The following is a 25,132-nucleotide window of genomic DNA, read 5'->3' on the forward strand; positions in this document are numbered from 1 at the left end:
ATGATGAACATATCAGATGCTGCATAAATCGTATGAGACAGAGCTTCATCGTACTTCAGTAACAACCGGACATGATCATGGCTCTTAAACTGTTGTTCAATACCTTCAAATTCCCTCTAGAAAAAACCAACATGCATCAAATCCCAAAATCAAGAAATTTGAAATTAGATAGACGAAATGAAGAGGGAGAAGCTAGTGAGCATCTCAAGGACCAGGTCGGTTACCTGAATATGTGGAACCGGGCTAGAACCAAGAAGTACAAACTGTCCACCTAACTCCAACGTTCTGTATATGGCATGTCTGATTAGATGAACTCCTTTCTGTGGTACTAATCTTGTTATGCAACCAACCTACACCAAAACGAATGTATTATAAATTAACTGAATCTGTATGCTCAAGACTCTCTCAGCATTCGCGGAAACATGAAATTACCAGCGGCCGTTTTGACTCGGCTGAAGAAAGTCCAAGTTGCTTTCTAAGGGCGTATTTGTTTTCTTCTTTCCCTTGTAGATCTTTAACATTGAACTGAGCCTTGAGGAAAGGGTCGGTGGCAGGATTCCATGAATCCGTGTCAATGCCATTAAGGATTCCGATGAATTTCTTGGAGTGAAGATTAAGCGTTGAATGGAGTCCTTTTCCTCCCTGTAAATACATGTTAGTTAATAAACATTGAAACAAAATACCAAAGCAAATTCTCTACCTCGGATGTTCGAACTTCTTGTGCATAAGTAGGGGACACGGTTGTTACAATATTTGAGAAAATTATAGCACCCTGTGAGCAAAAGGAGAAAGAGACATGAATAAGGGTAAAATGTCTAATATTTCTCTCGGTTTATATTGGCTTTGTAATCATTATTTACCTTCACNAATCAAGAAATTTGAAATTAGATAGACGAAATGAAGAGGGAGAAGCTAGTCAGTATCTGAAGGACCAGATCGGTTACCTGAATATGTGGAACCGGGCTAGAACCAAGAAGTACAAACTGTCCACCTAACTCTAATGTTCTGTATATGGCATGTCTGATTAGATGAACTCCTTTCTGTGGTACTAATCTTGTTATGCAACCAACCTACACCAAAATGAATGTATTATAAATTAACTGAATCTGTATGCTCAAGACTCTCTCAGCATTCGCGGAAACATGAAATTACCAGCGGCCGTTTTGACTCGGCTGAAGAAAGTCCAAGTTGCTTTCTAAGGGCGTATTTGTTTTCTTCTTTCCCTTGTAGATCTTTAACATTGAACTGAGCCTTGAGGAAAGGGTCGGTGGCAGGATTCCATGAATCCGTGTCAATGCCATTAAGGATTCCGATGAATTTCTTGGAGTGAAGATTAAGCGTTGAATGGAGTCCTTTTCCTCCCTGTAAATACATGTTAGTTAATAAACATTGAAACAAAATACCAAAGCAAATTCTCTACCTCGGATGTTCGAACTTCTTGTGCATAAGTAGGGGACACGGTTGTTACAATATTTGAGAAAATTATAGCACCCTGTGAGCAAAAGGAGAAAGAGACATGAATAAGGGTAAAATGTCTAATATTTCTCTCGGTTTATATTGGCTTTGTAATCATTATTTACCTTCACAGGATTGACTCTATCTCCAGAGGAATGATCCTGCATTCTGTCTGGTCTATTTAACTGGTTAACATCAAGCCCACAAGATCCCAATTCTGAAGCAGACGCGGTACCTTGATACTCAAAATTGTGACATGTAAAGCATATTCTTGCAGAATCTAATCCCTTTGGAGCATACAGATCCCAATAAAGCGGCGCCTGTAATAAAAAATAACAACGAAATAGCTTCAAAATGTATCCTAAACAAAGTCAATTATGCGACTGCTTCAATATAAAGATCAAACCGTACAACAAAAGCTGTTTGCCAGTCATGGCAATGTATGATGTCGGGTTTTTTGCCGGACTGAAGAAGCAACTCTAATGCAGCTCGGCTAAAATATGAGAAGCGTCTGAAATCATCTTGCTCTCCGTAAAACTGTCCTCTCCAGAAGAATTTGCTCGGATGTTGAGGTTCAATGAAATGTACAGGCAAACCTATAACCAAAGAGAAAATTTAAAGCACTTTGAAAACCAAAAGACACAAACACAAGCAAAAGACAAGAGTCACTTCACCTTCAACAGTGCCAATCCAGATTTTGTTTTTATATAGCTTCCCATCAAAATATGACTCCACAACAGTATCCAAAGCCTGCAGTGATAAATCAACCATCATCAAGAACAACTAAAAGTTTAAAGCTAAAGTCCTCTCATACTTTATTGATTCATCATATTGGACAGCTACATTACCCTTAAGTCACGCACACGATCATACTTCATACAGTCATATTTGGGGAGAATAATCTCCACCAGATGACCTCGTCTTTGCAATGCCTTACCAAGACCTGCCACAACATCTCCCAAGCCTCCCACCTACAGAAATTACATAAGGAAATTAGGAATGGGGATAAAGTTGAAAAATTACCATGCAATCTGCTTCTATTCCGGAAAATTAACATGTAAGCAAGGGATATTTTGGGGGTTTAGCTAAACACACCTTAGCTACAGGTGCCATCTCAGCTGCAATGTGAACGACATACAATCCTGAACTAGAATCAACATAAGAAGAAGAAAATAAGTTATTTTTCAAAAAGCTTTGAAACCCCAGAAAAACAAGCGTTTCCAAAAGATGATGATAACCTTGCTGGGGATGACACAAGCTTGAGAAATGCAGAGATGGCATCACGTTCATTCTTATCTTTGACGTCGATATAAGTATCATGAATTCTTCTATCTTTCTTCCATACCATTTCTCTTAGTGAGTCAGCATCGTTGCTTACTATTTTCTTTTCAAGCAGCCATCCATCAACAGTTAAAAGTAACCGACTCCAGTAATCCCAAGGCATATCATCAACAGGTTCATCTTTTGATTTTTTCTTGCTTTCTTCCTTCAAACTTTCAAGTGTTTCCTGGAATTCTTTTATCGATTCTTGATATAACTTAACATACGAGAATATCTCTGCATCAGACTTTTCAAGCCGCTCCTCGAGTAATGTCACCTTATGTTGCATTAGCTCATTGTATTGCTGAATTTTTTCAGAAGATTCTTTATAAATATTGGCCTCTTTAAGTGATTCCTCGATTTTATCAACCTTATTTCTGAGATCTTGATTCTGCTGTAACACCATAACTGCTTGCTCTGCTTGTTTTGTAGCTCTATCTAACAACAGCTGTAGATTCTCCACCTTCGCCCATAGATCAGTGCATTCGGTTTTAAGAGTAGAAAGGTTCGAGACATCTTCTTGAGAAGCCGATAACTTAGACTCCAAATCCTTCACAGAAGATTCCAAACCTGAGCACTCCTCTTCCAACACAACCACACGTTCACCGGTATTTTTAACACTTTCAAGTTCTGACTTAAGCATTTCTATATCGTTTCTCAACGAGAGATTCTCCATCTTCAATGTTTCGAGCTCCTTGCTAAGAGCTAGAACATAACCATCACTTTCTGGAGGGGAGATCATTTCATGACGAAGCTTCTCTAATTGTTCTTCCAGAAGCTCCACATGTACTTTCTCTTGAGCAGCAGTTTTAATCCTGTCATCAGTCTCAGCCAATTTCATTTCCAAGACATTGATTTCTCCCTGCAATGATTCCTTTTCACTTAGAATCTTCTTAAGGTCGTCAAGAGCACTGGCCTGGGCTTGATCAAGCCGAAGAATATCTGCCACAATAAGACATCCGTAATTAATAAGGCTTTCACAAATCAGGAAATACACATAACCAATCAGATTGGGAAAAATTACTTTTTTCTGCATTTCTTATCATTGTCATTAGTTCCCCAAACTGTCCATCTGAAATCTGCTCGCCTCCATTTTTGTTAATGGACTGAAAAAGATTACAAAAAATTTATCCAATGAAGGCCTTTTTATCAGAAGTGGAGAGTTATGATACTACCATAAACACTAAAACGAAATCTATACCAAAGCTTTTGCAACCTCAGGCACAGACAAATTGTTCAAGTTCTGCCCATCATCAGTAGTGGCATTAACAATCTCCTCCTTCTTCTTCGCAGGTCTACTTCTGCGCCGTGTTACTTCAACCATTTGTATATCATCTCTCTTTTCAGTACTCTCATCAGCATGATTAACATCTACGGTACCATGAATACTATTGCCCTTTTCTACATCTGACTCGAGACTCGGCACACTGTCAGCAGAACAATTTTCAGGTTCTGATCTTTCATCGCTGTTGCTCTGAAGACTTGAATTTATCGATATGATAGGTTCAGGAGAGCCTTTCTTGATTTCTTGTCTTTTACTCGGGCTGAAAAAATTTTCAATGGAAATCAGAAGAAATGGGAGAATTGATAGGAATCAAAGAGGCTAGACGAGCTACATATCATCCATATAACAAACTAAAGTCATCAAAAACTCAAAATGCAACATTTTTATCTAGTTTCTAACTAAAGTCGACATTTTTATCCTCTCTAAACTCACAATGCCCCAAACATATGAACCCTAAATCAAGATTATCATAACCAAATTCACACATCTATGACTATGAGCATTCACCAAAACAGGCTAAGCTGAGTGTTAAAAATATTCAAAATCAAAACTTTGGATATAAGTTTAAAGGTAAGATCAACGCAAGATACCTAAGAGCAGAATCGTTAAATTCCAAAAATGCCAAGTGAAATTATTGGTTGCATACAAAAATCAATCAAATTCATACATAAATTCTCAAAACCCTACACAGAAATCGAAAAAAAAAAAGAAAGAAGACAACACTCACTCGAAACCACGTTGTTGACGCATCTTACAAGAAGTAGAAACCAATCGACGAGACGAAGGCAGATAGAAAAATCTACGAGAAGCTCGATGTTCTCTCTCGCAGGAGACTCTTCCTGCTGATGCTAATCCATTGGTCAAGAAACAGAAGCTCGATAGCTTCGTCGTCATCTCTAATCAGATTTTAAAAAAAATCCCAAAACTAAACGAGGAAAGATACAAAAGTTGTTGCTTCAATGGAGGTTTTGCTGAAAAATCTCTTTTTTTTTTTTGTTTTATTTACACTACTCTGTACACATATTATATCTTCTTCTTCTTCTTCATGAGTTCTTCTAAGTATCTTTTTGCAAGAAATTAAAAAATTTGGGGGAATAATCATATGTTCGCTGGTCCACCACAAGATTATAAGTCACGTGCTCACGCCACGTGTATTCTAAGCAATATCCAAATCGAACGGTGGTAAAAGTAAAAGACACGTTAACCAATCTTTCTCGATCTCGCCACCGCGCCGGTATTCTCCGTCGCCGGTGAGTTTCTTTTTTTTTTGACGATTTTAACGATTATTTTTAGGGTTTGTGGTTTGATTTTGAGTTATATCTCGATTTGACGTTTTTTTTCAATCTGATCTAGCGTAAAGTTTTAATTTTTATTCTTTCTTTTCGATTCACTGATGTAGCTTTGGGAAAGAGAAGAGTGTTATCAGGATCATGGAGGAAGGTTGCAACTGCTTTACCTCGAAGATGGTCTCAAATTTGAGCATTGGTTTATTGATTGTATTGGGGATCGTTCTTCTGATGGTTCGTGTACTGTACGTTGTATACAAGTGTGGCAAACCCTTTCCAAAAGGAGCTTCACAGTCTTTTACTACTCTTGTTGTTCTTGGTTCTGGTATGAAGAGTTAATATATAGAGTGTCTTGTTTCAATTGATTCTATGTGATGTGGATATTATGATTAGCTGAAATGTTGTTGTTGTGTAGGGGGGCACACGGCAGAGATGTTGAGTCTCCTCTCTGTTTTGCGTATGGATAGATTTACACCAAGATTTTACATTGCTGCAGCTACTGATAGCATGAGCCTCCAGAAAGCTCGTAGTTTTGAAGATTCTCTAGCTGTTAAGGTTTTGTTGATTTTTTGTCCTTCCTCTTTTAGATTTTTCTGTGTCTAGCTTATGACTGTCTTGTGGAATTTGAAAGATGCCATTGGTTTCTTGCGTGCTTGATACTGCATTGATCAGTATGAAACTCGATAATTCTTCAACCGAATGATTGATTCTGTTTTTCTTTTTTTTTGCTGGATATGGCTGTGACATAGCCTGCTGTTAAGGAAGCATCATCACAGTTCATGCAAATTTACCGAAGTCGTGAAGTTGGTCAGTCTTATGTGACTTCTGTTTGGACTACCATTGTTGCTATTGTTCACGGTCTGTGGCTAATGATCCGGATCAGACCACAAGTGGTATGATATTTAACTGAATACTTTCAGACTTTTCTTCTAAGGGTTTTTTTATAAAAACATTTGAATCAGGTTATTAATTTGAAGTTTTTCAGATCCTTTGCAATGGTCCTGGGACCTGTATTCCTCTGTGTGTGATTGCTTTCTTATTCAAGGTATACACACTTCAGAACTATTCTATCACGCAGTTCTTTCCTCTACTTTTTACATGACCTTGGACGGACCTGTTGCAAAAGAACCGAGGATTTCTTTTTCTTTTTTGATTCTTAGTCATGGTTTCTCCACTACATCTAGAATTCCAATAAGTGCTTGTTTCATCTTGGGTATTACAGGTGCTAGGAATCAGATGGTCATCAATCTTTTATGTTGAGAGTGTAGCAAGAGTTAAGAAGCTCTCATTAAGTGGATTGCTACTTTACAAATTGAGGATAGCTGATCAATTCTTTGTCCAGTGGCCTCAACTGCAAAAGAAGTGTCCTCGGGCACACTATGTTGGGTGCCTGATGTAAGCTGACTGGAACCCTCCTCACACCAAAATTTATTACAGTAACTTAGAATAGCTACAAAGCCTACACCTTCTCTTTATATACAGGATTAAGTCACACTTTAGTAATATTTCATCTTTGTTGCTATGAAGGCAAGTTTTAAATACTGAAGTTCTGTAATCAGCTGTTCTCGAGTTGTTAATGCTATTTCACTGAGCGTATGATGTGATTTGGGCGAACATATTCAAAACTAAACCAGAGTCCAGAGTCGCTCACTATTTATTTACTGAAATCTACTTCCTGTTACAACGATGCAAAAAGTGTCAAGCTGAAACTTCACTTCAGTTGCATCAAAAAAATTGTATTATTTTTATTCTTCATTGTAGGGTGCCCGGACACCATCTTTCAAGATATCAGCTTATTTTGACTGCCAACTTGACTCTTCTGCTTCTGGTGGATCAGGGGATTCTGTTGTTGTGATTCCATGACTTTTCTTCAAGTTTTTTTCATCAAGATATTGTTGGTAAACATAGGAAGCGAAACCCCAAATAGCTAGGATCATAGAAATCACCTTTAACCCATTCATTTTGTCATGGAAAATGATTACAGCCAGGATAGGAACCACTGGGAGTCCCAGAGCGCTTATTACATTTGAGAATAGAGAGGAAAGCTCGAAGATCAGTCCTGTGCCACCGATGGAGAATACCTGCCAGGTAACAGCTGTCCACACTAGGTTCATAATGTAGGATACCTTCCCAAGTTTGTAGTTTTTCATTTCATTGCTCAAAGTATTCCACTCGCTACTAGCAAAAAGCCCCACCACGCCAACACAACTGGCCACTAGACTTACGTAGATTATCATCTCCATAACTTCTGAAAAAGTTTGCTTCTTTAGAACTTTACGGAAGGCTAGCTGTTGTAGGGATAAAAGTAGACCAAACCCAGCAGATGAAGAAACGGTGCATATGAAGCCTTTGACATACTCTCCTTTTGTAACTTTTTTGGAATTTAATTCTTCATTATTAAATGCAAGGAGGGTAGAAGATATAGTGAGGAGGATAAGAGAATTCAAAATGATAGGAGTAAGTTTTTGTGAGTTGAGGAAATAAGAGAAGAAAGCGGTGAAGGCTAACTGTGATGCACAGATCAGGGACAGGGTAGAAACAGGTAGGTAAAGCAGTCCGATGGAGTATAGGTAGCAAGCTGCTCCTACAAGAAGTCCAAGCACTATGTAAACCAATGCACGGTTCCTAAGTGAGGTTATTTTGTCGTCTCTTTGAGTTGTTGTATGTGTTTTGACTGACAAGAGATAATATGGAAGTAGAATAGGAAAGCCTACAGGCTGAACTACTGTTGCTAGCCATTTGCTGTTTCCTCCATTGTCATAGTATAGTCTCCCCAGAATTGTAGCAACTGATTGGCCTGAAATGGCAAAGAATGTATAGACGGCTATCCGGAGCCACCGTTTGTATGTATTAGAGTTTGTTTGGCTGCCACTGACCGATTTTTTTTCATCCTTATCTGTTGGATTTGGTTCTTTCTCCTGCTGAACTGGTAAGTGATAATAACACAAGAAATTAGTTTACGATTTATTTGTTGTCACACATAATGAATTTTGATATATTATTGAATTATAAGATACCATGATAATCTTTTCGGTTCTTTTTTTTCTTATGATAAAAGACCAGTAGGTTCTTGACGAACTGGTTTATGCTTACTCACCAATGACTTGTAGTTCTTGATCCCCCTTCATAGTGGATATGGAATCCCCTCCTTGGAGATGGACAAGGAGGAACTAACAATGTTCTGAACAGATTTGAAGTATTAGGTATCTTGCTACCAAGTGAATTGCTTCTGTGATATGGGTAGACATGCTGTAGCTATATATTAAGGGAATAGGAGTCGGTCACCGTCTAAGTTTTCATTGTATGTGTCCCCACATTCAGTAAATGCCAAATTGTATATATCTTTCTCTTGCCATGAATTTTATATCTTTTGTTATCTACAACCAGAGATGTCACTATTGTTGATCTAGAGATGGGTCGGGTCAAGTCAAGAAGGAAAATGATGTGTCGCCATTATTCACTCAGTATCTTAAAGCTGTGTGGAGACACATCAACCATACGCATAGATAGAAACTTAACACGCATGAACACAATTTGTATGATTGTGTGACCTGTCACTCTGTCAGGATGACTATTTTGAAAGTTCTTCGTCTTCTTTAATTTCTTTGGGTTGTTCCGTCTGATTATCTTTCTCTTATGATCAGGCATATGGATTAGGAACACATTTATGGACTTTATGTCATAAATGTCTTATCTTTTCAAAAGAATATTGGGTGGCAGAGGAAGTCACTTTATTAACTGCTATGAATGAGACTTCCAAATGGTACTATTTCTGGTTATTTACCTGTCTTATTAAGATTTTCTTCTTTTTTTGGTTAGACATGAATTTATGTTTGTCCTTGTTTCAGGTAAAACTAGAAAGCGGAGTAGTGCATTAATAATATCTTCGTAAGTCATGTCTAACTGGTCAATTTTTATCGAGTGACAAAATCATAAATTGAAGATATCACAAAATTGACATGGTTTTTTTGTTATATAAATGTCTACTATGACTATTCTGCACATTTTCGTAGTACTCATCTTAAGTTGTTATGATTCCAAGTTGTTAGCGATGAACTTTTGTAATCAGCTATCTTGAACTTGGTAATGCCGTTTCACTGATCTTACGATGTAATTTGGGTAATCATAATCAAAACTAAACCAGAGTCATTCACTATTTATTGAAATGAAATCTATCTCCTGTTACAATGATGCAAAAGAAAATTCAGCTGAGACTTCATTTGAGTTGCATCAAAATTATTGTATGTTTATTCTTCATTGTAGGCTGCCTCCAGGCCGATATCAGCTCGATGAAGTCTGTAAACTGTGGAACACCATCTTTCAAGATTTCAGCTTATTTTGATTGCCAAATGACTCTTCTGCTTCTGGTAAGTCAGGAGATTCTGTTGTTGTGATTCCATGACTTTTCTTCAAGTTCTTTTCATCAAGATATTGTTGGTAAACATAGGAAGCAAAACCCCAAATAGCTAGGATCATAGAAATCACCTTTAACCCATTCATTGTGTCATGGAAAATGATGACAGCCAGGATAGGAACCACTGGGAGTCCCAGAACGCTTATTGCATTTGAGAATAGAGAGGAAAGCTCGAAGATTAGTCCTGTGCCACCGATGGAGAATACCTGCCAGGTAATAGCTGTCCACACGAGGTTCATAATGTAGGATACCTTCCCAAGTTTGTAGTTTTCCATTTCTTTGCTCAAAGTTTTCCACTCGCTGCTAGCAAAAAGACCCACCATGCTAACACAGCTGGCCACTAGACTCACGTAAATTATAGCATCCATAACTTCTGAGAAAGTTTGCCTCTTTAGGACTTTAAGGAAGGCTAGCTGTTGTAGGGATAAGACTAGACCGTACCCAGCAGACGCACCAACAGTGCATATGAAACCTTTGACATACTCTCCTTTTGTAACTTTTGTGGCAGTTGACTCCTCATTATTGAACGCAAGGAGGACGGAAGATATAGTAAGTAGGAAAAGAGAATTCAAAATGATAGGAGTAAGTTTTTGTGAGTTGAGGAAATAAGAGAAGAAAGCGTTGAAGGCTAACTGAGATGCACAGATCAGGGAATAGGTAGAAACGGGCAAGTAAAGCAGTCCGATGGAGTACAGATAGCAATCTGCTCCTACGAGAAGTCCAAGCACTACGTAAACCAATACACGGTTCCTCGGTGAGGTTCTTTTTCCATCTCTAGGAGTTGTTTCATGTGTTTTGAGTGAGAAGAGATAATATGGAAATAGGACAGGAAAGCCAACAAGTTGAACTACCGTTGCTAGCCATTTACTGTTTCCTCCGTTGTCATAGTATAATCTCCCCAGAATTGTAGCAACTGTTTGGCCTGAAATGACAAGGAATGTATAGATAGTCACCCGGAGCCACCGTTTGTATTTGTCTGAGTGAGATACTTCTGTTTGGCTGCTGCTGACCGAATCTCTTTCATCTTGAACTGTCAGATTTGGTTCTTTCCCCTGCTGAACTGGTAAGTTAGAGAAAAATAACGCAAATTAGTATATACTTTATTTTGTTGTTAATTGTTTCATATATTAAATAATAATATATCATAACCATATATTTCTTTCTTTTTTTTGAAGATGAAAGACTAGTACGTTCACTACGAACTGGTTTATGCTTACTCACCGATGACTTGTAGCTCTTGATCCCCCCTCATGTTGGATTTGGAATGACCTCCTTGGAGATGGACAAGGAGGAACAGACGATATTCTGTACAAATTTTAAGTATTAGGTATCTTGTTATCAATTTTCTTGGTATATAAATGCTACCAAATGATTGCTCCTTTGATATGGGTAAGGTATGCTATAGCTATATTTTCAGAGATTAGGAATCGGTCACCGTCTAAGTTTTCATTGTTCTTGGTCCCACATTCAGTAAATGCCAACCATATATATCTCTTCTCTTTCCAGGATTTTAGTTCCTGTAGTCTTTCTGCATGCAAAGATGCCACTATTGTTGACCAAGAGATGAGTTAAGTCAAGGAACAATGATCATTCAGACTTTTTTTTCTGCACCTTGGAGAAACATGAACCACATACGTATATAGACAAACATAAACTCCACGCATACACATATATAAACATGTGCACAAATTCTATTATTGTGTGATCTTGAAGACGACAATTTTGAAGGTTTGTCATCTTTATAAATTTCTTTGGCTTGCTCTGTCCGATTATTTTTATATGGTGCTGGTGGCATGTGTATTAGCAACACGTTTGGGGTTTCCCTGGCTAGTCTTGAAGTTGTTGTCCCCCCTATCTTTTCAAGAGAAGACATTTGTAACAATAATATCTTGGACGGCAGAGAAGTCGCTTTACAATCTATTTAGTCATAGACTTCTAAATGGTATTATTTCTGGTCATTTACTTTTTGTTCAAAGCTTTGTTTCCCCAAGGATGTCGGGACCTGTTTGTCTAAGATATATTCTTTTTTTCATTATAGTATACAGTACATGATTTGTTGTTTCCTCTTGTTTCTGTTTCAGGTGCATTTCAAAAACTAGAAAGCAGTATAGTGCATTAACATCTTTGTAAGTTACAGTTAACTGTTCAAGTTTTATCGTGTGTCACTCTCACGTGATGAAAATATCACAAAATAGACATGGTTTTATGTTAGAGAGATGTCTGCTTTATCACCCTGCTTGTAATGTACAATTTTAGATAATAGAAGTTCTACATACCTGAGATGTGGGTACCTTATGTATAAAATTACAGTTGTACTCAATACTGGAAATTTGGCCAAAGAGACTTGCACATTTCTGATATATATGCTCAAGAGACATGCGTCCCATTTGCATTGACAATTACAGAAATTACACGGACAAGCTTTATGTATGTAATATGCATGATTGCATGCACAACTTTTTTTGTTTGATTGTGTGACATTTAAAGCAGCTACGTTTCATCATGTTTGCGTATTTTGCTCGACTGGATTTGTCTGGCAAGTCTTCAACTTCTTTTCGTCGAGGTAGTGCTGATAGACAAATGAAAGGAAGCCCCAAATAGCTAAAACTATGGAGAAGATCTTTGATGCGTCCATCTTATCATGGAAAACGATCACTGCTACAACTGGAACGATAGGCAACCCGACAGCAGTTATGGAATTGGAGAACACAGAAGATGACTCGAAGATTAATCCCACACAACCAACAGTGTATACTTGCCATGAGATAGCTGCTGAGGCCAAAGTGAAGATATATGACATTTTCCCCAGTTTGTAGTTTCTCATCTCACTTGGCAGAGTTTTCCACTCTCCACTTGCAAACAGTCCTATGAGTACCACACAACTTGCAATTAGAGATTGGTAATTGGCCAAGTCCAGGACTGCTGAGGATGTATGCTTTGTGAAAACTTTCCTGAAGAGCAGTTGTATCAGAGATAGCACCAATCCAATCCCAGCGGAAGCACCGATAGTACATATGAACCCGATCACATAATTTGCTCTAGACACATTTGTTGTGTTTTCCGAGACAGTGTTGACCACGAGGAGGGCAGAGGAAACCGTAAGGAGAAACAATGAATTGACTATGAAAGGAGTGAACTTTTGCGAGTTGAGGAAATACGAGAAAAAGGCAGTGAAGGCCAACTGTGAGGCCATGATAAGGGAGAAAGTAGAGACTGGTAAGTAGAGTAACCCAAATGCAGACAAATAAGCAGAAGCAGACACTAGCAGTCCAGTGCACATGTAAACCGATGCAAGGGTGCTGAATGAAGGGGACTGACTGAAATTTGTATCTTTTGATTTGGGTTGTCTGATTCGTGAAAAGAAGCGGAAGAGAACCAGTACAGGGAAGCCAATGAGTTGAAGAAGTGTTACCACATATGTGCTTTTCCCTCCATTTTCATAGTACAATCTACCTAGAATTGTAGCAAGTGGTTGGCAGAAGATGACAAAGATTGCGTACATGGAGACACGGAGCCACCTTTTACAGTTCTTCGTTTGAGGTACTAATAATGACTCAGTTACCTCATGATCTATTAGGTTTGCTTCTAAGTTCTGGTCACCTGAAAATTTAACACTCATGATTATTATATTTCATGAAAAAAAGAATCAAAGGATCTAATTTTATCAGGTGCTTTTTGCATACCATTGGCATAGTGTTCTTGAGATCTGTCCATGAGAAATGAGAAGGTGAGAAAGAAAGAATATTGTTGTTTATTGATATCTTTCTTCTGTGATGTCTTGCAGACACACAAGAGACCTTACTTGATACACAAATTGAAAGTTATATTATAAGTTTCACTATCAAACTTGAAAGGCTTTTACTAAATCCATTATATAGATGGGACGGGCGATATATGACAGCAGTATCATAACTTAGTAGTCTCACACATGACTTGAAATTCTCGTAACCTTTGAATGGCGGCTCTGAGAAAACTTTTGTTTTACCAATGCAGTATATCAGAAATTTACAGAGATACAAGAAGCCAAACTCCTGCAATGGAATAAAATAGTTACTGTTCAAGTCACTACATTGTTTATTTGTTATGTCAGTGGCGGCGTCCAAGGGGTATTGTTTTTGTTCCCTTGTTTTTCTATTCAAAGCTCTGTTTTCTCAAGGATGCATTAGCCTGTCTGTCTCTCTGCTTTCGTTGTTTGCTCTTGTTTTCGGTGTTTCAGATGCACTGCAAAATGAAAAAGCAGAGTATAGCATTGTATCTTTTTGTTATGGTTATCTCTGATGTCACACTCACAAACGGAAATATCGCAAATGTGACATGGTTATCTGCTAAAATTCATTGCTTTAATCTTCGTTGCTGGTATTACACATTTCTCTATAACCTATAGGATAGAAGTTAAAAACAAATCTGAAATATTAGGTATCTTATGTACAAAATGCTTATCAGTGACTAGTTGGCCATATAGAGTTCCACTTTTCTTTTTATCTTTTCTCAAATACAAGACATGAACTTTATACAGTATATGCCCGATCATACACTTTGTATGTTTGTGTGACCTTCTTCAACAGGTAGGTGAGGACCTCCAACAGGACTTGTGTGGCTAGTCTTCAACTTCTTTTCGTCAAGGTAGTGCTGATAGACATATGAAATGAAGCCCCAGATAGCTAAAATGATGGAAAAGATCTTTGACGCATTCATTTTATCATGGAAAACAATCACTGCTACAACTGGAACTATAGGCAACCCCACAACAGATATGGAATTGGAGAACACAGAAGACGACTCGAAGATCAATCCCACAACACCAATGGTGTAGACTTGCCAGGATATAGCTGCCGAGGCCAAAGTCATAACGTAGGGCGCTTTCCCCAGTTTGTAGCTTTCCATCTCACTTGTTAGAGTTTTCCACTCCCCGCTAGCAAAAAGTCCTATGAGAACCACACAGCTTGCAACTAGAGATTGGTAGGCGACCATGTCCATGACTGTTGAGAACGTTTGCTTCTTTATGACCTTCCTGAGGATCAGTTGTACCAGAGATAGCAACAGTCCAATCCCAGCAGAAGCACCAACGGTACATATGAACCCTATCACATATTTTACTCTAGACGCTTTTGTTGTGTTTTCTGAATCAGTGTTGACCACGAGGAGGGCAGAGGAAATAGTAAGGAGAAATAGAGAATTCACGATAAAAGGTGTGAACTTCTGTGAGTTTAGGAGATAAGAGAAGAAGGCAGTGAAGGCCAACTGTGAGGCCAAGATGAGTGAGAAAGTAGAAACTGGTAAGTAGAGCAACCCAACAGAGGACATATAAGAAACAGCAGCCCCTAACAGTCCAATAACAATGTAAACTGACGCAAGGGTGGTGAATGAAGGGAAGTGTCTGAAATCTGCGTCTGTTGATTTAGGAATTTTGATTTGGGAAAAGAAGCGGAAGAGAAACAGAACAGGGAAGCCGATGAGTTGGACAAGTGTTCCCATCCATGTACTCTTCCCACCGTTTTCATAGTACAATCTGCCTAGAATTGTAGAAAGTGCTTGGCAGGCAAGGACAAAGAACACGTAAATGGAAATCCGAAGCCACCTCTTGTAGTTCTTCGATTGAAGTACGAACAATGATTCGATTTCCATAGTCGTATTCATTTCCTCTTGACCTCTCAGGTTTGCTTCTATGTTTTGATGATCTGAAAAACATTTAAGAAAAAAGAAACTCTCATGGCTTAGCATATATCATGAAACTAATCACATAGTATCCATGTTTTCAGATGATTCTTAAAGGGGTCTACTACACGAGCTCTTCTTGCTTACCATTAACATTGAGTTCTTGAGTTCTTTCCATGACGGCTTTAAGAGGACTTCCCACTGACAGATTTTTAGTGAAGATGTTATATAGATGGAGCTTGAAGGCAAGTGGCCAAGTGCATCATATTCTATTAGAGGTAGGCTCGTATTGTAATTATTGGCTCTCGTGTCCCACATAATTATTGGCTTTATTTTGTTCTCTTAATTTAATCTTAGTGGGTCGAGTGTTAGTGTCTATTTAGTGGATTTAGAAATTCAACAAACGATACAACAAGACAAGGGGTTTCAACTACACTTGACATTTAGAAAGTTTTTAATTTTCTTGTTGTGGTGTCTAGTCTACTGTATATGTAACTGCTTACTTGAAATGATATTAGGTCAAAATTACAAGAGTTTTGGTTCTTGGATCTTTAACTAAGCTTGGATATGACTGTTTTCTTCTTGTGCACCTTCTTCAGGTTGAGAAAGCTTCATCATCTCTTCTTCTTCTTTCTCCTGATTTGCTTCTTCTGGTTTTTGATCATCGACATAGTCGTGATAAGCATAAGAAACAAATCCCCATATGGCCAAAAACAATGCAATCAACTTGATTCCACTCATCTCATCATGGAAGAACAAAACACCGAGAAAAGGAACAATAGGTAAACCAACAGTGCTTATGACATTTGAGAAAAGCGATGAAACTTCAAGGATCAAACCCAAACAACCAATGGAAAAAGCTTGCCATGATATCGTGGAACCGATATTTATCAATATGTAAGACAGTTTCCCAAGTTTAAACTCTTCCATATCTGTCCTCAACGTTTTCCACCCACCACTTCCAAAAATTCCAACCACAACTACACAAGTAGCTACTAAAGATGGGTAAGTGTCCATATCTAAAATCTCTTTGAAAGTGTGTTTCTTTAGAACCTTTTCAAAAGCATAGTCTATTAACGAAAGCGTCAAAGAATACCCAGCTGAGCTACCAAAAGCGCAGATGTATCCAATCACATAATTGTATTTGGCCAAGGACTTTGAAGAAGATTCAGGCTCAGGTTGGATGACAAGAAGTGTTGAAGATAAGGTCAAGAGAACAAGTGAATTGAGTATAAAAGGTGTAATCTTTTGTGAGTTTAAGAAGAAAGAGAAGACGGCATTAAAAGCCAACTGAGAGGCAGATATCAAAGAGAAAGTTGAGACAGGAAGGTAGAGTAATCCAAAAGAGTATAAACCACTCTGTCCAGCAACAAACAAGCCAATTCCAATATACACTAAAGATAGTGTCAAGAAGGAAGTAGTTTCTTTGGTGATGGTCTTGGAAGGCTCAGGCTTTATGTAATAATAACAAGGAAAGGTTAAAGGAAACCCAACAAGTTGAACCAAGGTCTCGAGCCATGTACTCTTACCGCCTTTTTCATAGTAAAGTCTACCTAAAAGAGTCGCCATTGTCTCTCCAGCTAAGAGGAGAAATACATAGAGAGACACTTTTATCCTCCACGAGTAGCTGTGACATCTTTGTTCCGTTGAAAAATTCCTTGCATGTTCTATCATCAACACATGAAACAGAACAAGAAAATGAGTATATAAAGACAAGATCACAATAGGCTCTATCTATGCCGAATTTTCTGATTGTTTGATTGATTGAATCATGTTCTTGAGTGTAAATTAAACTACTTACCACCATTGACATGGAGACAGAGTTCTTGAGTTTCTGATTCTATTTCCATCATAGAAACCAGAGGGGAGCTAAATCTCAGGGAACAAATAAAGATGATGTATGCTTGCTTTACTAATACATGCAAATGCGTTACATAGTATCTATTATATAAGAGAACAAAAAAAAAAGAATTGAAAAGAGAGAAAGGTAAACAAACCATCTTAAGGTTTTAACCAAATTAAAAATAAGTAGTCATCAAAAAAGATATTTTAACATAAAATTTAGTCAAATAAAAATTACCAAATATATTAATATATTATTCTTAAATACTTGCATAAAACCACATTAAATAGGAATATAATCAGAAACACAAGTGAAGATATAATAATTTAGGTAAATATTTCAATCCTAAAATCTTTTATTTAATAGAAACAAATATGTTGTCAATACAAACAAATACAATAATTTAGGTAAATATTTTAATATTTAATTTAATAAAAACAAATGTTTGCATATAAAATCGAGGGAAAATAAATGTTGTCAGTTTTGAAACTTAACAAATTGCCAAAAAAGCAATTGGAGTTTTAAAAGTGGCATACGTGGAGTAACTTCAAATATTGGGTAAAGAAGTCTCTCCAAATCTCTATATAATAAAAACAAAAGTGAAGACATCCAAACTTTGACCAAACTTGCATATAAATCCTAGGTAACTTTGTCATTCAAAACTTAAAACTGCAAAATATTAATTGTGGTTTGAAAATGAAAGTCACAAAACATGGAATAGAATACTTAAAAATGGTGAGTAAATTAGTAAATGTCTTAGTCTTAATTCTATATAGACAATTTAGTTTTTACAGTATTTTGTTCCCTCATTTTAGAGTGTGTCTACTTGACTTTTTTTTTTCTAAGTTGATGTCTTTGGTTTTGTGTCCTCTTAATCACTTGAGTCTTGAATTTATTCAGAAGTTAATAAAGATACAAGAAAGACGGATAGAGATTTTCCAGTTTTATTCTAGTGTCTACTATTTATAACTGTTAACTTATATTATATTGTTGGTTCACATTTACAAGCTTTGGTTAGTGGAACTTTGTCTAAGCTTGGACATGACATTTATCATCTTTTGTTACTTCTTTTTCTTCTTCAGGTTGAGGAAGCTCTTGCTCTTCTTCTGGATTTTGCTCATCGACATAATGCTGGTAAGCATACGAAACAAATCCCCAAATGGCCAAAAGCATTGCAACGAACTTGATTCCGTTCATCTCATCGCGGAAGAACACAACAGCGAGAACAGGAACAACGGGTAAACAAAGAGTGCTTATGACATTAGAAAATAGAGATGAAACTTCAAGAATCAAACCAATACTACTAATCGAACAAGCTTGCCATGATATCGTCGAACCGACAGCTATCAAAACGTACGAGCCTTTCCCAAGTTCAAACTCATCCATTTCCATCCTCAACATTTTCCACCCACCACTTCCAAAAAGTCCAACCACAACTGCAATAGTAGCCACTAAAGATGGATATGTGGCCATATCTAAAATCACCTTGAAAGTGTATTTCCTTAGGATCTTTTCGAACGCATAATCTGTTAAAGAAAGCACCAGAGAATACCCTGCTGAGCTACCTATCGCGCAGATGTACCCAATCACATAACTTGACTTAGAGGAAGAAGAATAAGAAGATTCAGGCTCATCTTGGAGAACTAGAAGTATAGAAGATGTGGTTAAGAGAACAAGTGAATTGAGTATAAAAGGAGTAATTTTTTGTGAATTTAGGAAGTAAGAGAAAATGGCATTAAAAGCCAATTGCGACGCGGAGATCAAAGAGAAAGTTGAGACAGGAAGGTAGAGTAATCCAAAGGAGTACATAACACAGTGTGCAGCAACAAGCAAGCCAAGTCCAACATACACTAAAGATAGTGTCAAGAAAGAAGAATAAGTGTTTTTGGTTTTGGTTTTGGTTTTAGTCTTGGACGGCTCAGGCTTTATGTAATAATAGCAAGGAAGTGTTAGAGGGAATCCAACAAGCTGAACCAAGGTCTCCAGCCACGTGCTTTTACCGCCTTTTTCGTAGTAAAGTCTACCTAAGAGAGTGGCTATTGTCTCTCCAGCTAAGAGGAGAGTGACGTAGAGAGATACTCTTAACCTCCATGAGTAGTTGTGACTTCTCTCTTTTGTTGAATTTTTCCCTTCAGGTTCTACATATAAACATGAAACCAAACAAGCACGTAAGTAAGACAAGAACACAAGAAGCTCTACTCTGAAATTTCTGTTAGAATACTTACCGCCATTTACGTGAAGATGGAGTTCTTGAGTTTCTGATTCTAGTTCCATCTTAGAAACCGGAAGGAGCAATATCTCAGGGAACAAATAAAGATGGTGTTGCTTACTTATGAGACAGGCAAAGGAGAATGCATAAATTATTCTTATATAAACAAACTTGGTATTATTTTACATTAAGATTTCAGTTTAAAAAAATAAGTGCTATATTGTTATTATTTTGTGCTACTAGCCATTACCCGGAAATTGTTAAATGGCACTCTTGGAATGAACCATTTCCTCCATTTTTGTAGGATCCAATCTTTAAACGAACCAAATTTTTATTACCAACCACGATTTTCTAATCATATTTCTTTTATTAGTTAGCCAAGATTTTGTCCTAATTAATTAGGGTACTAGCAATTTATGTATAGACAAAATTTTCAAACTTAATATGACCGATATGAAGAAAACGTGTCCCAAAAGAAAGCACAATAGTTCATTACAAGAGAAACTTCAAAATGATGAATCGATCATAGTGATGATGGATGATGATTAGTGACATGGAGGTGGGAGTTGAGTCCCAATGTAATTAACTCTAACGTTTCTACAAGAAGAAGAGACAGCTTCATCTCCTCTGTTTCTGCTCTGTTTCATTCCTGCATCAGAAGAAGAAAGATCAAGATGAACATTCTCCAAGTATACTTTTTTACATGGCATTCCTCTGCTACAATGCAGCTGCACCGCGACCCGTGAAGATGATGTGCCTCTTATATTCTTGAAATATATATCACTCAGCTTAACCTTCGAAGGTACCTACAACAACAACAACAACAAAAAATCAATCAAAACATCTCTCTCAGACCCATTTCAGTTAAAACATTCTTATCTTGAGTGTTAAAGAAGACTCACATTTGAAATGCAAGAAGAGAAAGGACAATAAGATTGATCAATGATGATTGGATTAGTCACATTGTTCATTATAATGTTCTGAAAAGTCATGTTGGTAGCAGCACTTTGACCAGGAGAATTAGCCCAAGTTTTGATCCTTATCCCATTCGTCGTACCACTCATCTTGCAATCCTTCACCACCAGCCCCTTCACATCTTTCTCATTTGGATATCTCCCTAAACTCCCAACGCTTTAATTTCAAAAGAAACAAACCGTTTCAAAAACTCAACAGCAGAAACAAGTTACAAAAACAAAAAGCGGTTTTGTTACATTTTTTACCTGATACCATGTCCTGGTCCACATTTGATACTTGTGATTGTGATCTGAGAATTTCCTTGTCCTATGGAAACACAATCATCTCCAGTTGCGATATGTGAACGCGAGAAATACACATTCGAGCTGCGTTCGATATGGATACCATCTGTATTTGGACTATCAGAAGGAGCAGTGATGTTGAGTCTTGTGCCTTTGAAGTCTCTGCACTCTACTATCGCTATGTGAAAGAACTTGCTGTTCACTGAGCTTATCCTTCTTACAACTGTTCTGTTCATCCCCACAAACTTCAAGCTCTGAAATCAACAGCATGGTTCTGATTAATAAAGGGAAAACTTAATAGATCAAAGATCAATGTTTGTAGAGTATATCTCACAGTTGGGAGGAGTTTGCAGTTAGAATCAGAAGTACAGTTATTAAACGGCCAAGCTAAAGCGCCTTGACCGTCAAATGTACCACCTCCGGTAAGAGTTAAGCCATTGATCCATCCAAACTCAATCCAACCGCCGCCTGATCTATACTTTGACAGATCAGTCGAGGCCTTTAGATGACCCTAATTTCAGTTACGTGAGCAATAAGAAACCATTAAATCAAACACAAATGACAAAACGAAGACAGATTATGGAGAGTGTTGGAAACTACATTACCTTAACTCGGACAGTGAGATTTGATACGTTAGTGCAAGGACCAGAGAATCTGAGAGGACCAACAGAGAATTCACCTCTTGGGATTATAAGATGTACAGAGCTTGAAGATGATTTACATGCCTTGTCCCATGCTGCTACAAAGGCCTTTAACAAAAAACATCAATTCATTAGCTGATTCTTGTAACTAAATAGATGAATCTACAACAACAAAAAAACACAGATCTGTAGCAAACCTTGGTGTGGTCTCTGTGGTCATTAGCTCGAGCACCGAAGCTACGGACATTAACAAAGGAAACAGAGCTTTTGTCTACTCTGTTTCGCAGAGACAAGGTTCCTGCTACAGAGGAAGATAATGTGGAGATGAAGATTAAGAAAAATATCAGGTAACGAAAACTTTCCATCTCGATCAGTGCTCCTAAAGATTGAAAACTGCTTTTAAGAGTGTTTTCGAAAGTTCACTTCTGCTTTTGCTGTAAATTTTAATTGAAGGGAAAAAAAATTAAAAATCATTTTTTAACCGTTTTCTTTTTACCCCCACGATCTTACTTTTCTTCTTTCCCACCACCTGAGCTTGTAGGAGCTTCGTGAGAGCTTTATTGTTCATTGGATCACAACTTTGGGCTCAATTTGGATTTTCATACTTTTTGGGCCCATTTGTTACATTATTTGGAGAATTTTAGAAAGCGATCGATTTGGATAATTTCGTGTTAATACAATCCTTGTAATGAAGATTATTTATGTCCACTTAATTAGAAGTAATAATGACACTTAAATAGTTAAATTGAGTGATTGACGTCCCTAAAAGTTGGATTATTGTATTTGTATCTGTCATTTGGATAGGAACTAGGAAGAGACGTATCAAAGATGTATGAGGAAGGATAGTGAATACATTATTTATTTACCATAAACTCCAATTATTGATTGAGAAGATTGGTCCTCATTCGTAACATATCATATACTTCCAACAACATTATATAATGTGAAAATGTAAGTCAAAAAGAAGGTGGTAAAACAATAAGACCAACTGACCAAATGATATATCCCTAAAAAGCATATGGTTGTTTATAAACTCTATATATTACTTATTTGTTTATATATTTGTTGATAATACAAAGGATTTCATATTTTAGGTATTCATCTTGAATACATTCGAATGTAGTATTTTGTCTGACCCAGTGAGTTTACGTCTTCGTTTGTAACATTTTGCATGCACCCATATATATGATGAATTTGTCAACTATAAACTTTTTCAACAATATCCATGCATTTTTCATTTTTATGATATTACAAAATCAATCGGTCATTGGCAATTGACGTAATTAAGGTATTTTGTTTTTAAGATAAAAGATTCTTTTTATTTTTTATTTTAAAACGGAGCTTTCTAGACTTGTGTATGTTTTTGCTATATTATAAAATGTTTGTCATATCATTATAGTTGTCTAGGGACTAGGAGGTTTGGCAATTACTTGATTCTCCCGGAAGATCTTTTATAACTTTGCTTCTCTTTCTAACATTCTCGCTTTCTTTTTTTTTTTGTTAGGTGAATTTGATAACGACCCCGAAAAAGCAAAAAAAACAAAAAAAATATTATCATCGAGATTTTGTTTGTATCAGCAAATTAATATATTGCTGAAAAATAGTAAAATACTAAAATAATATATGTTTCATCTAATACAGATTTGTGTCAAATAGATTTTTCCGTATGATTCGATTTATGATTGGACTTGGTTTGATCACATCTGTGTAGGCCAAATCATTCTCAGTCAAAACATGTACGCATTTAGTCAAAATCTAGAATATATAAAGGTTTTATATATATGTATGTTTCTCAAAATTGCTATAACGTTTTTGCGAACTTACCTACCTTCTTAGCTTTGTTAGGGCATGTGCATCGGTTAGGACTGATATTAGGTCCTTCAAATATTTTATTTTTATTTTGAGAGTTTCTTAAGTTTTGTACGAGCATTGGTGTCCTTTACAGTTGCCCCTGGAAAAAATAATAGTATTTTTAATTTAAAAAATTAATTATTTAAATAAATATGTAAAAAAATATTAAAGTTTTAATTAAAATAAAACATATAACATTAACATTATAAACATAAGAAAATGACAAAGTGAATCTGAAAATTTCATCAAGAAACTGATAAATCTCAACATTTCCATGGAAACTACAAGCACCTAAAAGAGTTCCCCATACAACAGTGTCTGGTTTCATTGGCATTGTTTTGATGAGATCACATGCTTCTTCCAGCTTCCCAACACGTCCCAAGAGATCGATCATGCATCCGTAGTGCTCTAGCTTTGGCGAAACCTTGTGAACTTCCTCCATGGACTTGAACAATTCTTGTCCCTTCACTACCATCCCACCATGAACACAAGCTAGCAGCAACCCGACAAATGTCACTGCATCTGGTTTTTCTCCTTCTCGCTAAAGTACCAATAGAAAAATCATAAGTGTTAGAACTCTAAAGAACAGAGGAATCAACATGCATTTGAACTGAAGAAGAAACAAAACAAAAAATGCTCACCAACATTTGTGAATAAAGCTCAAGAGCTTCGTTGTGTTTCCCGTGAGTAGCTAGACTACCAATCATTGAGTTCCAGGAGCACAAATTTCTCTGGTTCCCAATTTCATCGAACAAACGTTTCGCTACATCAATCATTCCACATGTTATCTTATTACAAACCTTTGGTAGCTTATACCAGATCTTTCCTGAAACAGAACATACCTCAGTTATAAGTTTAAACTGATGAACATAGTCTTTCCCCGGGAATAGAGGCTCCCCTGTCATAATCTCAGCAAATATGCAACCAACAGACCAAACATCAATCGCATATCATTTCCAGAGTTCCTATAGATATAACAGAAGTAGCCAATAGCCATATTAACACAAATGATGTCAATAGCTTAGTAAAATAAGTGGGAGCGTCGATGTTTGGAACATACATGAGTTCAGAGAGACCGCATTTCATATCCTTCTCTGCTAAAGTCGCCCTCTCAAGCAATTTCTTGCTCTCCTTTTTCATTAAGTCTGCAGACATGTTCAACTCCTGGACATGCTTCTCAGCTCTCAAGAACTGTGCCTGAAGAAATGATTTTGAAGTTGATCTAAAAACAAGAGAAGGGACACAAACCAGGGCAAGTATAACAACGAACAAATTGGAATAGTAGATACCTCTTCGCTTTGAAATCGGCCTAGTGTTTGACGTATGTCAATTCTTCTGCAAAGAAAACAAAACCAGTAGAGGATACAATCGATACATAAAACTTAGCACCATGTCAACACATAAAAACGTCTAATTCGGAGCAAAACCTGTTTTGAATCGAACTCATTTCAAGTAATTAAAGCTTATGAGATATTGAATTCCAAATCCATGCTTTTGTTGCTAATAAGAATCTCGATTCATAAGAAACGTCATGGCGAACAAAAGAGAGAGAGATTTAACAAACCTGTATAGAGCGGAAATGAGAGGTCGAGTTTTCACGGAAGGAACGAGCAGAGCGCATGGCAGAATCCGTCGATTCCTTCACCGCCTGGTTGAGATCACCCACCCATTTCTCCGCTTCTTCCATGGCTTCCCCCACCGAATCAACAACTCCGATCGCTTTATGCTCAATCGCAGCAGAAACGGTTTCATTCGCGATCGCTAGAGCCGAATCTTCGGTAACGCCGGTTGCTTCGGTTTCGCTCATCGTCTCCGATTTGCCTTTTCTGACACCCGAGACAAACGCTACGCTTCTTCTTTCAACTTAAGAACAGAAAAAGAAAAAGAAAAAAAGATGAGATTTTTTAAACACCGCCA

The 25,132-nt window shown here is 37.2% G+C and overlaps 9 protein-coding genes and 1 long non-coding RNA gene across 10 annotated transcripts in view; 2 read left to right on the forward strand and 8 right to left on the reverse strand.

The window, feature by feature from the left end:
* The window catches only part of LOC104723254 (probable starch synthase 4, chloroplastic/amyloplastic), a 12,655-nt gene extending 7,556 nt beyond the window's left edge, over window positions 1–5,099 (reverse strand). The window contains exons 1-13 of the mRNA XM_010441582.2: window positions 4,788–5,099; window positions 3,977–4,319; window positions 3,800–3,881; window positions 2,694–3,717; window positions 2,551–2,602; window positions 2,304–2,426; window positions 2,130–2,205; window positions 1,867–2,051; window positions 1,581–1,775; window positions 1,421–1,492; window positions 1,153–1,362; window positions 945–1,070; window positions 10–116 (exon numbers count right to left, since the gene is read on the reverse strand). Coding sequence (XP_010439884.1) covers window positions 10–116; window positions 945–1,070; window positions 1,153–1,362; window positions 1,421–1,492; window positions 1,581–1,775; window positions 1,867–2,051; window positions 2,130–2,205; window positions 2,304–2,426; window positions 2,551–2,602; window positions 2,694–3,717; window positions 3,800–3,881; window positions 3,977–4,319; window positions 4,788–4,954 — 2,762 coding nt within the window. The 5' untranslated portion in view covers window positions 4,955–5,099. The remainder of the gene's footprint in view (window positions 1–9; window positions 117–944; window positions 1,071–1,152; window positions 1,363–1,420; window positions 1,493–1,580; window positions 1,776–1,866; window positions 2,052–2,129; window positions 2,206–2,303; window positions 2,427–2,550; window positions 2,603–2,693; window positions 3,718–3,799; window positions 3,882–3,976; window positions 4,320–4,787) is intronic.
* LOC109124633 (UDP-N-acetylglucosamine transferase subunit ALG14 homolog) lies at window positions 5,208–6,950 on the forward strand. The gene is made up of 6 exons (XM_010441583.2): window positions 5,208–5,310; window positions 5,460–5,671; window positions 5,762–5,901; window positions 6,096–6,239; window positions 6,332–6,391; window positions 6,569–6,950. The coding sequence occupies exons 2-6, from the start codon at window positions 5,491–5,493 to the stop codon at window positions 6,743–6,745; spliced, it is 702 nt and encodes a 233-aa protein (XP_010439885.1). The 5' UTR covers window positions 5,208–5,310; window positions 5,460–5,490; the 3' UTR covers window positions 6,746–6,950.
* On the reverse strand, window positions 6,965–8,547 carry LOC104723259 (probable purine permease 9). Its single transcript, XM_010441587.1, has 2 exons — window positions 8,444–8,547; window positions 6,965–8,272 (listed from the first exon to the last, which is right to left on the reverse strand). Exons 1-2 carry the CDS (start codon window positions 8,472–8,474, stop codon window positions 7,140–7,142), a joined length of 1,164 nt encoding a protein of 387 aa, XP_010439889.1. The 5' UTR covers window positions 8,475–8,547; the 3' UTR covers window positions 6,965–7,139.
* Window positions 8,462–9,701, forward strand: LOC104723258. The gene is made up of 4 exons (XR_757314.2): window positions 8,462–8,549; window positions 8,991–9,109; window positions 9,195–9,234; window positions 9,610–9,701. It is a non-coding gene; the product is annotated as an uncharacterized LOC104723258 (long non-coding RNA).
* Window positions 9,476–11,701, reverse strand: LOC104723257 (probable purine permease 10). Its single transcript, XM_010441586.2, has 2 exons — window positions 10,982–11,701; window positions 9,476–10,820 (listed from the first exon to the last, which is right to left on the reverse strand). Exons 1-2 carry the CDS (start codon window positions 11,010–11,012, stop codon window positions 9,667–9,669), a joined length of 1,185 nt encoding a protein of 394 aa, XP_010439888.1. The 5' UTR covers window positions 11,013–11,701; the 3' UTR covers window positions 9,476–9,666.
* Window positions 11,843–13,388, reverse strand: LOC104723256 (probable purine permease 21). The gene has a single exon (XM_019232674.1). It carries the CDS (start codon window positions 13,377–13,379, stop codon window positions 12,261–12,263), a length of 1,119 nt encoding a protein of 372 aa, XP_019088219.1. The 5' UTR covers window positions 13,380–13,388; the 3' UTR covers window positions 11,843–12,260.
* Window positions 14,220–15,672, reverse strand: LOC104723260 (probable purine permease 8). The gene is made up of 2 exons (XM_010441588.2): window positions 15,563–15,672; window positions 14,220–15,438 (listed from the first exon to the last, which is right to left on the reverse strand). Exons 1-2 carry the CDS (start codon window positions 15,591–15,593, stop codon window positions 14,288–14,290), a joined length of 1,182 nt encoding a protein of 393 aa, XP_010439890.1. The 5' UTR covers window positions 15,594–15,672; the 3' UTR covers window positions 14,220–14,287.
* On the reverse strand, window positions 15,837–17,326 carry LOC104723261 (probable purine permease 6). The gene is made up of 2 exons (XM_010441589.2): window positions 17,217–17,326; window positions 15,837–17,082 (listed from the first exon to the last, which is right to left on the reverse strand). The coding sequence occupies exons 1-2, from the start codon at window positions 17,266–17,268 to the stop codon at window positions 15,971–15,973; spliced, it is 1,164 nt and encodes a 387-aa protein (XP_010439891.1). The 5' UTR covers window positions 17,269–17,326; the 3' UTR covers window positions 15,837–15,970.
* On the reverse strand, window positions 18,202–19,579 carry LOC104723263 (probable purine permease 6). The gene is made up of 2 exons (XM_010441590.2): window positions 19,484–19,579; window positions 18,202–19,396 (listed from the first exon to the last, which is right to left on the reverse strand). The coding sequence occupies exons 1-2, from the start codon at window positions 19,530–19,532 to the stop codon at window positions 18,288–18,290; spliced, it is 1,158 nt and encodes a 385-aa protein (XP_010439892.1). The 5' UTR covers window positions 19,533–19,579; the 3' UTR covers window positions 18,202–18,287.
* On the reverse strand, window positions 20,013–25,022 carry LOC104723264 (exopolygalacturonase). The gene is made up of 11 exons (XM_019231850.1): window positions 24,780–25,022; window positions 24,276–24,412; window positions 24,149–24,180; window positions 23,857–24,041; window positions 23,507–23,756; window positions 21,562–21,743; window positions 21,329–21,472; window positions 21,058–21,234; window positions 20,688–20,977; window positions 20,370–20,598; window positions 20,013–20,273 (listed from the first exon to the last, which is right to left on the reverse strand). The coding sequence occupies exons 1-11, from the start codon at window positions 25,020–25,022 to the stop codon at window positions 20,013–20,015; spliced, it is 2,130 nt and encodes a 709-aa protein (XP_019087395.1).

This window comes from Camelina sativa, chromosome 11 (genome assembly GCF_000633955.1).
Source record: "Camelina sativa cultivar DH55 chromosome 11, Cs, whole genome shotgun sequence".
NCBI lineage: Eukaryota > Viridiplantae > Streptophyta > Magnoliopsida > Brassicales > Brassicaceae > Camelina > Camelina sativa.

Excerpts from the sequence above, each read along its gene's own strand:
- LOC109124633 (XM_010441583.2), top strand. The coding sequence starts at position 5,491 with ATGGAGGAAGGTTGCAACTGCTTTACCTCGAAGATGGTCTCAAATTTG. Across the intron at positions 6,240-6,331 it reads TCCGGATCAGACCACAAGTG|ATCCTTTGCAATGGTCCTGG; the intron begins GTATGATATTTA and ends GAAGTTTTTCAG. Across the intron at positions 6,392-6,568 it reads TGATTGCTTTCTTATTCAAG|GTGCTAGGAATCAGATGGTC; the intron begins GTATACACACTT and ends TGGGTATTACAG.
- LOC104723259 (XM_010441587.1), bottom strand. The coding sequence starts at position 8,474 with ATGAAGGGGGATCAAGAACTACAAGTCATTG. Across the intron at positions 8,273-8,443 it reads TCAAGAACTACAAGTCATTG|TTCAGCAGGAGAAAGAACCA; the intron begins GTGAGTAAGCAT and ends ATCACTTACCAG.
- LOC104723257 (XM_010441586.2), bottom strand. The coding sequence starts at position 11,012 with ATGAGGGGGGATCAAGAGCTACAAGTCATCG. Across the intron at positions 10,821-10,981 it reads TCAAGAGCTACAAGTCATCG|TTCAGCAGGGGAAAGAACCA; the intron begins GTGAGTAAGCAT and ends CTAACTTACCAG.
- LOC104723256 (XM_019232674.1), bottom strand. The coding sequence starts at position 13,379 with ATGAGTGTTAAATTTTCAGGTGACCAGAACTTAGAAGCAAACCTAATA.
- LOC104723260 (XM_010441588.2), bottom strand. The coding sequence starts at position 15,593 with ATGGAAAGAACTCAAGAACTCAATGTTAATG. Across the intron at positions 15,439-15,562 it reads TCAAGAACTCAATGTTAATG|ATCATCAAAACATAGAAGCA; the intron begins GTAAGCAAGAAG and ends AATGTTTTTCAG.
- LOC104723261 (XM_010441589.2), bottom strand. The coding sequence starts at position 17,268 with ATGATGGAAATAGAATCAGAAACTCAAGAACTCTGTCTCCATGTCAAT. Across the intron at positions 17,083-17,216 it reads CTGTCTCCATGTCAATGGTG|AACATGCAAGGAATTTTTCA; the intron begins GTAAGTAGTTTA and ends TGTTGATGATAG.
- LOC104723263 (XM_010441590.2), bottom strand. The coding sequence starts at position 19,532 with ATGGAACTAGAATCAGAAACTCAAGAACTCCATCTTCACGTAAATGGC. Across the intron at positions 19,397-19,483 it reads CCATCTTCACGTAAATGGCG|AACCTGAAGGGAAAAATTCA; the intron begins GTAAGTATTCTA and ends GTTTATATGTAG.
- LOC104723264 (XM_019231850.1), bottom strand. The coding sequence starts at position 25,022 with ATGAGCGAAACCGAAGCAACCGGCGTTACCGAAGATTCGGCTCTAGCG. Across the intron at positions 24,413-24,779 it reads CTCATTTCCGCTCTATACAG|GCACAGTTCTTGAGAGCTGA; the intron begins GTTTGTTAAATC and ends TCATTTCTTCAG. Across the intron at positions 24,042-24,148 it reads TGATATGCGATTGATGTTTG|GAAAGATCTGGTATAAGCTA; the intron begins GTCTGTTGGTTG and ends GTTCTGTTTCAG.